This window comes from Schistocerca serialis, chromosome 3, assembly GCF_023864345.2.
Source record: "Schistocerca serialis cubense isolate TAMUIC-IGC-003099 chromosome 3, iqSchSeri2.2, whole genome shotgun sequence".
Classification (NCBI taxonomy): domain Eukaryota; kingdom Metazoa; phylum Arthropoda; class Insecta; order Orthoptera; family Acrididae; genus Schistocerca; species Schistocerca serialis.
This window is the reverse complement of record NC_064640.1, coordinates 162,032,972-162,045,760: the sequence shown is the minus strand read 5'-3', so window position 1 is coordinate 162,045,760 and position 12,789 is coordinate 162,032,972. Positions and strand designations below refer to the sequence as shown.

General features: G+C 40.8%; 1 protein-coding gene across 4 annotated transcripts in view; it reads left to right on the top strand.

The window, feature by feature from the left end:
- Positions 1-12,789, top strand: part of LOC126469873 (exocyst complex component 1) — a 273,287-nt gene that overhangs the window by 94,239 nt on the left and 166,259 nt on the right. For all 4 annotated transcript variants that reach the window (XR_007586087.1, XM_050097195.1, XM_050097194.1 and 1 more), the window contains one exon: positions 4,288-4,383. Coding sequence is in view for 3 of the 4 variants with exons in the window: in XM_050097195.1 (XP_049953152.1) it covers positions 4,288-4,383 (96 nt within the window). In the remaining variant the exon portion in view is untranslated. The remainder of the gene's footprint in view (positions 1-4,287; positions 4,384-12,789) is intronic.

Sequence of the window (12,789 nt, the reverse complement as noted above, 5' to 3'; positions counted from 1 at the left end):
TGTTGGAGCAAATACAATTGCAAAATCATGGAAAAAGTTTGCTACAGGAAAATCAGGAAAATTCTCCAGATGATGAAAATCTACAGTAGCAGACCGAACCAGAAAATACTACCCTGCTTTCATTGTTACAAAAAGTTCCGGAATGTGCTGATGCCACAGAAAATGACATAAATGAATGGATTGTCCAAGATGAAGAATTTGAAGTGACAGATGAAGAAATAGACAACATGGTAAATGAGAAAGAAGTAGACGAAGAAGCAGATGTAGTGGAGGAAAGAGCACCCAAGATTTCTCACAACGAAGGAGACAAGGACTTAGAAACTGCTTTAAAATATGTAGAACAACTGGAGGAAACATTGTCTACTGAGGTTTTACTTCTTAAGAGACTACTTGATTTAGCAGCAAAAAAAACGGCAAACATCAGGCAAACAAAAGACAATTCCTAACTTCTTCACACAGTAAATATCTATTCAGTCTAATTTGATTTGTATTGTATTAAATGTTTAACTCATTTGGCCTACTTTAGTTTAATTTTTGTGTTTTTTTTTGTCTTATTTTCTGTGTTATGCGACCTTCCTGCTTATCCGACCTTGCCGTGGCTGGTTTAGGTCAGTTAATCGAGACTCTACTGTATAAAACTTTGTAATAGTTAAGAAAAAACAAAAAAATTTAAATGTTGCCTCTTTATATTAACTTGGCAGTTCATAAGCCTGTAAAATAGGATACTCAGATTAATCAAACACGAGGAAGGAACCCTATATAGGTGTATGATTAGGATGAAGTAACACGGTGAACCAGTTACTTTAAAGTTAAAGAATGATTATTAAAACAAGTTTAAATTAATGGTTCATGCTGTACAAAAGTAAAAATACAAAAAAAATCTTATCTGGTGGCTGTAGGCTTGGGTGTGGAGAACAATTATTACAGCTGCACTACCCACAGTACAGCCTGCAAGTATCTTGCTGTATGGACTCAATTTCTCTTCCTGGTGTCATTCAGTTTGCATGCAGCAGCCCAACAACTCGCAGCTGTGCCGTAAGCCGTTTGCAGTCTTCATCGAAGGCAGTTTGGTGCAAATTTGCAGGCAAAGCTTCTCCTGCTCAACAAAGGTGTTGCCTCAATCACTGCTGCCTACAGACTGTGTGACATACTTCCCGCACTTGCTCTAGGTAGTGCACCAAATTCATCCTTGCCACCTCTTCCACTCCTCCAGAGCCACTTTCATTTCAAATAAAATCACACTAGCTTTTACATAACACCTATTTCTTATATTGTATCTAAGTGTGACCATTTCTTAAAATTGTCAAATTGGCATCAACATGATCAGTTTGTACACACAAACATTTTTAAATACAAAATGTCATCAGAAAATTATTTAATGTAATAAATAATTTACATAGTATTTTACATACATTACTCACATGCAATGCAAAGAGCTTCGAACTCCAGTATAGCACCCTTTACTTTACATCTACAGAAAATATAGTACCAATATTTTAAAGCAAAAAAAAAATTATAACAAATTAAATGAACCATAAACAAATAAAGTTATAGGCTCGAAGGGTTATAAATCAAAATGTGTGTTTGGTCATCAAGAGGAAGGAGGTGATGTTTGAAAAAGTGTCCCCCCTTCTATATCTGTAAAGTCTTGGAAGGACTTGCTGGAATCCTGAAGTCTATTAAGCGGCTGCAGAATGGTTTCCTACTGGTTGAAACTAATAGGGCAAAGCAGGTGGAACTACTTACAAAGAGCAAAAAATTGGGTGACTATGATGTCTTTGTTGAACTGATAACTCCCTTAACTCTAGCAAGGGTGTGGTCACATGCCGTGAAATTATGGATATCAACATGCCGAACTTAAACAGGAAAGGGCATTACAGGGGATAGTGGACATAGAGCAAAGGATGCATAGGAATAATGGAGAAATTGAGAAGACCACCACCTTCACTTTGACCTTTTAATTCTCCAACGTTGCCTGACCACATTATGGCAGGTTTCCTCCGACCTAGGGTTAGGCTTTATGTACCTAAATGTTTGCAGTGCTACAAATGCCACCATTTTGGTCACACAACACTGAGTTGTGGGGCTGATGCAACCTGTGGGAAATGTGGAAAGGCAGCCCATGAAGCTGGGATTGGCTTTCCATCTCCAGCAGTCTGCATTAACTACTCTGGGAGTCACCCAGTCTGGAACCGAGACTGCCATGTTTTTGCAGAGGAACAAAAAATTCAGGAACTAAAAGTCACCAAGTGGATCCCCTATGCTGAAGCCAAAAAGGAATAGAAGACAATGAAACTTCCCGTCTTTACCACTTCTTATGCTTCCATGGCTCAGAAGCCTGTTCCTGGTATTCACGGTACACCCGTGAAATGGTCGTTCCGGAAAATCTACACTTCATCGCTACCTTGGATATGCTGTGTCCCATCGCTAATGTACCGACTATAACACTTCGTTAAAACTCCCTTAAATCTTGATAACCTGCCATTGTAGCAGCAATAACCGATCTACCAACTACACCAGACACTTGTCTTACATAGGCATTGCCGATCACATCACTGTATTCTGCCTGTTTACATATACATGCCTGTACCAGTTTCTTTGGTGCTTCATTGTACATGAAGGCTGTAGACCCATCCAGTATCAAATTATTATTATTGTTTTCAATGTCACTTTCATTGTAGAATTTCATAGTCGTGTGTTTTATTTTGGTTTGTTTTAATTCAGTAAGTTTTGTCTATGTGTAGTACATCCTCTGACAGAAGTCTGTTTGGGTGTTGATATCGGCAGCTATATCTGTGGTTTTTTGCAACAGTGATTTCATGTAGTAAGCCACCATTCTTATAATAATGCTGCAAGACCCCTGCTCAGTAAAATTCTGCTTCTATCCTTATGTTGTACCTGCATCCACTGTATCTGCAGCTCCTGACTTTAGGTTACCAAGAAATCATTTTTCATGTAAGTTGTGAAACATGTTCCCAAAGATATGCCCGGTCAGTTGCTACCGGCAGTGTAAGAGTTGTGAACTTTATTGCCGTTAGTTAATGCTTCTTAGTAGTGTTGTGAGAGACAAGCCAAAAGCCAAAGCTTACTTCAGATCTAACGTGTGTGTGTGTGTGTGTGTGTGTGTGTGTGTGTGTGTGTGTGTGTGTGTGTGTGTCAGTGAAACTAACATGGACAAAATTTGATGTAATATGGTGATGCAATTTAATATTTGCTGAATTCATGTATACAGTACATGATAAACAGATCATGTGGAAACACCTAATGACATGAGACAAGTTATGCAAAGTTGTATCACAACTTCATCTATCTTCTCAGTTTTCGCAAATTGTTTATTCTAATAGTGACTGAATCTTGACCTGCTTAAGACACAGTGAACTAGTTTGTGAGACAGGCAGGTGAGCCAGACCCTAATGAAATCCATGTGGTGGATTATAAACATTGGCCTGATACACAGAACAGTCGGAGTGAGTGTGTTAGGCAGTTTTCAACACTGGTTTGCAAAAATCCTGGGCTCATCACCAATCTCTGCCTTATAAAGAATGATATCCAAGTAGTTAAAATATGATAACACACAGAATAAAATTTGTTTAATTCACACACAGATGGTGCACACAACTTATTTGTCTTGGGTTAAGTGAGAAATTTGTTGGCAGAAAGGGCATCTGGCCAATAAATTAAAATAAATAAAGAAATAAATTTCATGAATTGTAAATTACAGGGCAATTGCTGAGAGAGAGAGAGAGAGAGAGAGAGAGAGAGAGAATTATGACTAAATCATATAACAGGAAAAATGTTTCAAGATGTAACACATATTTTGTGTTGATTCCTATTTTATTGAATGTAACGCTAGTAGTTAGTAGTCTCTCTGCAAACTGTGCCAAATCAGGTAAACCTTTTTTTCTCATCTCAATGCCTTGAACGTAAACAAATGAAACAAATTACTTGCAGCTGATAGAAAGAAATGAGTTAAAATTCAATGCTATTGACGTTTAAAAGTGTCTGCTTGTTAATTTACAGAAAAGTCTCAAATAGGGGTGCCCAAGCCTATCATCAGAGTGAGGTTAAATTGGTTTACAAAATTGGAATCTCTGTGGGGGCAGAGGCAGACTAAATACTTGGACATGTGGTTGCAGGCATTGATTAAGGGCTCGCATATATGGTGCGGCTGCAGTTAACATTACTGTTATCCACCCAGACCTCTATCTGTGATTTTGTGTTATTGACATTGATGTCAAATTTAATAAATAAATATTCAAAGTAATATAATATTACATAATTTTGCAGGATACACATGAAATGGACATCCACTTCGACAAAGTGTACAAGTGGGTCGCAGTGAATGTACAGGAGAGACAAGAATTCATAATGTCATTATATGAAGTAAGTAATTTAAACAGAGAAATAGAAAACTGAGGGATATATGAGAAAGTAAACAGTATTCAATAAGAGAAAAAAATGAAATATAATGAAGTAATTTAGATTTACTTTTAATTGTGTACATACAGTTTGAGAAAAATGGGAAACGTATACAGAAAATTTATCACTTATTGTTGACAGCAAATGAAATTTGATTTTATTGTGTTTAATTTTTATTTTTCTATAGAAGCAGCTTGTGCACAAGACACTGTTTATATATGTACAGGCCAAAGTGGTTTCTACATATTTAAAATTACAAATGGTACACTTCATGTACTTAAATACTCTTCAGTGGACTAAAAGCAGTGGTGCTGTGAAAATGACTTTAAATATTTTTGAAAGGATTTGACATTGATATTTTCTTTTCTGTTCTGGGAACTTTGAAACAAAGTTTAGTAGAGAGTACCATTTTGCCGCAGGGATGTGTTTATTTGGGTCAAATGTAAATTTTTTTTTTTTTTTGTATGGTAGAGTGATCATGAATATAAGTTTTTTTTTGCACTCCATATCTGTTACATTTATTTTAAAAACTGTAAGGTTTTCCATAATGTAGATACATGGTTAATGAGGATACTGGAGATCTTGAAGTCTTTAGATTTGCATCCAAGAATGATTCTAGAGAACTTGTTAGGAATTTGAATGTGCTGATTGCTGCTGTAGAGTTTCCCTGAAACCCCTTATTGAAGGTGAGAATGAAAGTAGGCATGATATGCACTTTGTATTGTTTTCTCACTATAGCAGGATTTCAATGGACAAAGAAGAAAACAGGTCTTGTTCAATTTTGTGTCAAGGTATTCTACATGCTTATTCCATTTTACATTGCTTTGCAGCCATACTCATAAGAATTACTAACTGGTTCATCATTGAGAGAGAGGGAGAGAGAAATGGGATATACATACCCTTGTTCAGAGCATTGTGAAATTTTAGTGTGATAGTTTATTTTACTGTTTATTAAAAGCTGATAGTTCTGTGTGCAGTTGCTAAGTTGTTTTGCGACAGTGTTTTTACTGACTGCTGTAATTTGTCCTTAAGTGCACCTTTTAATAGAATTGTGGTGTCATCTACAATTATGACCTTTTATGAGTATTCATGTTGAACCTTAAATCATTAATGCAAAAAAGGAACAGAAGTGGTCTCATTACTGACACTTGCGGTACTACACCATATATACGTATAGTGCATTCCACAAATGATGGCAGTTCCATGCAGGTTGAGAAATGGACAGGGATTGCATTGTTGCCGGTTCCAAGCGACAGTTGCAGATACTCGCATATGCATGCTTTGTGCTTGATGAAAGTGTATATCCTTCAAATTACATCTCTCACTTTCCTGTGTGGAATTTGTTTCTTAGCACCACCATCAGCCATCACAGCTCACTACAAATGGAATAAAAATTCACTAAACAATTTGCTACAATCCCATTTAATGCTTGCAGTGGGTACAACATTCTCAGCAGAGGGCTCAGAATGCTACTGAACACTCACTGGCATGTTGTAGGTGCGCAGAACAAGCCTAAACTCGACTGACATCATTTGTGACTCCAACTGTCGATATCACTTTGAGACATGCTCAGAAATAGTTTCAAGACTGGTTCTTGTTTCTTGTGCGTCAGGCTTAGTATACAGTTGATGTACTCATAAATGGCAGTTATTGCTGACCTGTTATTTCTGAATCAGTGTTATTTTTATTTACAAGTGCCATAAGTTTGTCATACATAACAGTTTCATATATTTTTGAGATGCAAGAGAGAATTCAGATGGGCCTGTAGCTTCTTACAATATTTCTCCCACATATTTTATATATTGGAAATACCTTAGATGTTTTTAAACCATCTGGGAATGTGCCTGCTTGAAGTGAACAGTCACATAAGTAGTTCGACTAGGCATAGAGCACCCTTCTATAATATTGGTGCAGGGACATTATCAATGCATGCAGAGTTGGAGTTTTTTTTATCCTTTTATTGCTTTTGCTACTTCTAGATCTACATCTACACTATGTGATCAAAAGTATCCGGACACCCCCAAATCATATGTTTTTCATATTAGGTGCATTATGTTGCCACCTGGTGCCAGGTACTCCATATCAACGACCTCAGTAGTCATTAGACATCGTGGGAGAGCAGAATGGGGCTCGCCGCGGAACTCATGGGCTTCGAATGTGGTCAGGTGATGGGGTGTCACTTGGGTCATACATCTGTACTTGATATTTCCATGCTTCTAAACATCCATAGGTCCACTGTTTCTGATCTGATAGTGAAGTGGAAATGTGAAGGGGCACGTACAGCACAAAAGTGTACAGGCGACCTCGTCTGTTGACTGACAGAGACCGCCAACAGTTGAAGAGGATCATAATGTCTAATAGGCAGACATCTATCCAGACCATCGCACAGGAATTCCAAACTGCATCAGGATCCACTGATAGTACTATGAAAGTTAGGCAGGAGGTGCGAAAACTTGGGTTTCATGGTTGAGCGGCTGCTCATAAGCCACACATCACGCTGGTAAATGCCAAATGATGCCTTGCTTGGTGTAAGAAGTGTAAACATTGGATAGTTAAACAGTGGAAAATTCACGGTACACAATATGGCGATCTGATGGCAGGGTGTGGATATGGCGAATACCCGGTGAACGTCATCTTCCAGTGTGTGTAGTGCCAATAGTAAAATTCGGACGCGGTGGTGTTATGGTGTGGTCATGTTTGTTTATGTAGGGGGCTTGCCCCCCTTGTTGTTTTGAATGGCACTATTACAGCAGAGTCCTACATTGATGTCTTAAGCACCTTATTGCTTCCCACTGTTGAAGAGCAATTTTAGGGATGGCGACTGCATCTTTCAACATGATCGAGCTCCTGTTGATAATACATGGGGCGGAGTTGTTACACGACAATAACATCCCTGTAATGGACTGGCCTGCACAGAGTCCTGACCTGAATCCTATAGAACACTTTTAGCATGTTTTGGAACACTGGCTTTGTGCCAGGCCTCACCGACAGACATTGATACCTCTCCTCAGTGCAGCACTCCATGAAGAATGGGTTGCCATTCCCCAAGAAATGTTCCAGCACCTGATTGAATGTATGCCTGCGAGAGTAGAAGCTGTCATCCAGGCTGAGGGTGGGCAAACACCATATTTAATTCCAGCATTGCCGATGGAGGGCACCACAAACTTGTAAGGCATTTTCAGCCAGGTGTCTGGATACTCTTGATCACATTGTGTACATTTACGTACGTGCTCCAGAAACCACCAGACGGTTCACGGCAGAGGGTACCCTATATGACTGTCTATAAATTTAAATCGGTACAAGTATACTCTGAACTACACTGGAAATGCTGTACCTCTCCGGCAGACAAAGCTGTACACGTCTGTCGATCACATTTGACTATTAGGTAGTTCTTGATTCATCAAGCTATGTATTTGCAAACAAATTTCCAGGATATAGGAAAGATGTAAAGCCTATATCCTTCCATTTCACAGTTCTGGCAGGATTCTGGTACCTGAAAGTGAAGAATAAATTTGCGGTAATCTTGAGACAGCTTCACAACAATGCAATTACAGTACAGTGGTATAAAGCTGGAAGTGAGGGGATATCCTGTATTATTTGAAGACTTTTTGGAGGGGGGGGGGGGGTGTAGGTGTGTTGAGATATTCATAGATGTTTGAAGAAAAGGATTTGAGTGGTAGGTATTAAAAGCAAACTGAGCCTATTTTGTTGGCCAGTCTATATGGTGACATGGTTTGTAGTCTTGATTTATTATGTTGTGATGGAGGTCATAATGAGATAACAACTGGGCAAGGATCAGTTGCATTTAACGCATATGATACAATAAACAATCTTCAGTATGTTCCAAGGAGAAACAAAGTCTAAAAAAAGATAATGGATTGTGTCATTCATGTGTAAATAAAGATGCTGTGTTGCGTCGCCAATGTCTACTTGGGGACTGGTCATGTTATGGTGCCAAGTTACACTTACTCAGCAACGGTTAAGGTGTTTCGGCACTGTGGAGAGTGAGAACTTATTTTTGCAGGTTCCTTCAAAACAGCGAGGCAGCATTCTTCACAATGATGGCTTGTGATCAGCACTTTTGTAGCCCAAGTTTTCAAATTTTGTAAACATTGAACATAACTTCGCCATAGCAGGCAGTGGTGAAAACTTTGTGGTAGCAATGTCTCAAAACAGTGAAATAATGTGAACATATAACAAAACATTCAATAGTAGATGCAGATATTAAAAGGTATAGAAATGAAAGACATTGAAATGAGACTGAAAAGGACATACGGATCAATTTTGGGATAATGCGGAACATGAAATATATGTACACTCCTGGAAATGGAAAAAAGAACACATTGACACCGGTGTGTCAGACCCACCATACTTGCTCCGGACACTGCGAGAGGGCTGTACAAGCAGTGATCACACGCACGGCACAGCGGACACACCTGGAACCGCGGTGTTGGCTGTCGAATGGCGCTAGCTGCGCAGCATTTGTGCACCGCCGCCGTCAGTGTCAGCCAGTTTGCCGTGGCATACAGAGCTCCATCGCAGTCTTTAACACTGGTAGCATGCCGCGACAGCGTGGACGTGAACCGTATGTGCAGTTGACGGACTTTGAGCGAGGGCGTATAGTGGGCATGCGGGAGGCCGGGTGGACGTACCGCCGAATTGCTCAACACGTGGGGCGTGAGGTCTCCACAGTACATCGATGTTGTCGCCAGTGGTCGGCGGAAGGTGCACGTGCCCGTCGACCTGGGACCGGACCGCAGCGACGCACGGATGCACGCCAAGACCATAGGATCCTACGCAGTGCCGTAGGGGACCGCACCGCCACTTCCCAGCAAATTAGGGACACTGTTGCTCCTGGGGTATCGGCGAGGACCATTCGCAACCGTCTCCGTGAAGCTGGGCTACGGTCCCGCACACCGTTAGGCCGTCTTCCGCTCACGCCCCAACATCGTGCAGCCCGCCTCCAGTGGTGTCGCGACAGGCATGAATGGAGGGACGAATGGAGACGTGTCGTCTTCAGCGATGAGAGTCGCTTCTGCCTTGGTGCCAATGATGGTCGTATGCGTGTTTGGCGGCCTGCAGGTGAGCGCCACAATCAGGACTGCATACGACCGAGGCACACAGGGCCAACACCCGGCATCATGGTGTGGGGAGCGATCTCATACACTGGCCGTACACCACTGGTGATCGTCGAGGGGACACTGAATAGTGCACGGTACATCCAAACCGTCATCGAACCCATCGTTCTACCATTCCTAGACCGGCAAGGGAACTTGCTGTTCCAACAGGACAATGCACGTCCGCATGTATCCCGTGCCACCCAACGTGCTCTAGAAGGTGTAAGTCAACTACCCTGGCCAGCAAGATCTCCAGATCTGTCCCCCATTGAGCATGTTTGGGACTGGATGAAGTGTCGTCTCACGCGGTCTGCACGTCCAGCACGAACGCTGGTCCAACTGAGGCGCCAGGTGGAAATGGCATGGCAAGCCGTTCCACAGGACTACATCCAGCATCTCTACGATCGTCTCCATGGGAGAATAGCAGCCTGCATTGCTGCGAAAGGTGGATATACACTGTACTAGTGCCGACATTGTGCGTGCTCTGTTGCCTGTGTCTATGTGCCTGTGGTTCTGTCAGTGTGATCATGTGATGTATCTGACCCCAGGAATGTGTCAATAAAGTTTCCCTTTCCTGGGACAATGAATTCACGGTGTTCTTATTTCAATTTCCAGGAGTGTATATAAAAGTAGTGACACGTTGATAGTAGAAGGGCCTGCCAGTCATATGGAATTGAGCGACAAGCACAGGGAGCGACATCCAAACACAGAGTGGCATGGAGTGGAGACAAGGCATCAGCTGTGGGGCTGACATTGTTCGGTGAAGACCAGATGACCACTGTGGACAGTCTTATTTGTATTAAGCAGCCCAGTGGGGAAAAAGTTGAGTCTAGGCAGTGGTAATATCAAACTAACATGCTTAAAATGCTATAAGGCACAGAGGCATTTTTACAACAATGACACATAAGCAATACAGAAGAAAACTTTCTAGAATGAAATTTTCACTCTACAACGGAGTGTGCGCTGATATGAAACTTCCTGGCAGATTAAAACTGTGTGCCGGACCGAGATTCGAACTCGGGACCTTTGCCTTTCGCGGGCAAGTGCTCTACCGACTGAGCTACCCAAGCACGACTCACGGCCCGTACTCACAGCTTTACTTCTGCTGGTACCTCGTCTCCTACCTTCCAAACTTTACAGAAGCTCTCCTGCGAACCTTGCAGAACTAGCACTCCTGAAAGAAACTTTCTAGCTAATTAAGGTCTGATTGGGGCTAAAGCACACAACAGATTCATCAGCGTGGCTAAACAATAGAGTGTCATAGAAAATACCACTTTAGACTGAAGATAAAATCTGTTCTTAATTGCTAGACTGCAAATTGTACGGAGGGGTGGATTGTGAATTATAGCCATGGAAACCTATCAGTTGCTGTGTAACAGTTTTACCATGCAATAACTTTTGTGCCAAATGATTATTTCTGAGTTTTGATGAATCCACTACAGTAGATAGAATACTGCTACCTATATACTTCAAGTGCTCCAAATTAACTACAATCTTTCAACCTGAGAGCTGTAATTTGACATTGATCAGCAATGTGAAATGCAATATCTGATATGGTCCATTCCAAAGGCTCACAAATTCCTTAGTTTTGCCCGATTTCACAGTGGTTTGTCATAACATTGCATAATCTCATACTTCTACAGTCCTTATGAGCAATGTATGTTGGAGGCAATAGAATCGTTCAGCAGTCAGGTTCAAATACCAGTTCTCTAAATCTTCTCAATAGTGTTCTTCGAAAAGAATGTTGCCTTCTCTCCAAGCATTCCCATTTGATTTGCTAAAGCATCTCCATAACACTTGCATATTGTTTGAACCTACCAGTAACAAATCTAGCAGCCTACCTGTGGATTGCTTCAATGTCCTCCTTTAATCAGACTGGGTACAGATCTCAAGCACCTGAGCAGTACTCAAAAACAGGTCGCACTAGCACCCTATATATGGTCTCCCTTACAGATGAACCACATTTTCCTAGAATTCTCCCAGTAAACCAAAGTTGACAATTTGTGTTTCCTGCCACAATCTTCACATGCTCGTTGCATTTCATATTGCTTTTCAACGTTACCCCCAACATCTAAACAATGTGACTGCATCAGACAGGACACTACTAATGCTGTATCTGGACATTACAGGTTCGTTTTTCCTACTCATCCACATTAACTTACATTTTTCTATGTTTAGAGCTAGCTGCCAATCACCACACCAACTACAAATTTTGACCACAGAGCTTTTGCCTCAGTGCTGTGACAGTATTGTTCTGTTGAACTCCCTTCCAAATAAACTTTTATCTTTTAGCCAGTTGCTTCATTTTGCTGGAGTTTATTCCCGGTCGCAAATTCTCAATCCCAAAATGGGAATGCATTTTGTGGCCATAAATTATCTCATAAGGAGTCATTGCTCTGTTTCCTGTACCCTGGCATTGTATAATGAAATAACACATGGCAATAGAAGATCCCAGTCTGAATATGAACTGGTTCATGTAATACAACAACATTTTAACTACAGTTTTATGAATGCTTTCAACCCTGCCATTACTCTTAGGGTGAAATGACGTAGTTCTCCACTTCTTTATTTTAAGCAGTCAACATTCCTGCACCATAAGACTGGACATAAAGTATGTCCCTTGGTCTGTTATAATGACCTCCAGCTGGGCTCCCAAATGGTAGTGCTAAATGTACGATGAATGTTTCAGCAATCTTCTCAGCAGTCATGCCATCATTCAGTATCACACTAAAATAGTGGGAGAAATGGTCAGTAATAAATAAAAGATATGTTATTTTGCCGTTACAGGGTATGGTGCACAGGGATGCATTCAACTGCAATGGTAAACTGTTTCAGAAACAGATGTAAGATTAACAGTGTCCTCAAATGTTTAGAAAGCTGTTCCTGTAATTCTTTCACTGCAACAGTGTATTTTTCTTTAGCACCAGTGATCTTAGTGAAATGGACAGTGTTTCTTGTCAGAAGTTGTCCCCATCCACAATGCGATTTTCTTTTTAAATGCATCCACTTATGTCACGGCTTCAGAAATAGGTCACTCCTCACCTTACAGTGTATTACTGAGGGCAGTCTGTGGTCAACTCTGTTTGCAATGCAAATTCAGCAATCCATTCTGGATCTTGTAATTGTTGTTATATTCATCCTTTTTCCTTCAGAAATTCAGCAATAGTGACATTTAAACTGAAAACTCATTTCAGGCAGTGTGATTTTCAGTAATATATAACATCTCTATACTCTTTGTTCAATCCCATCAGAA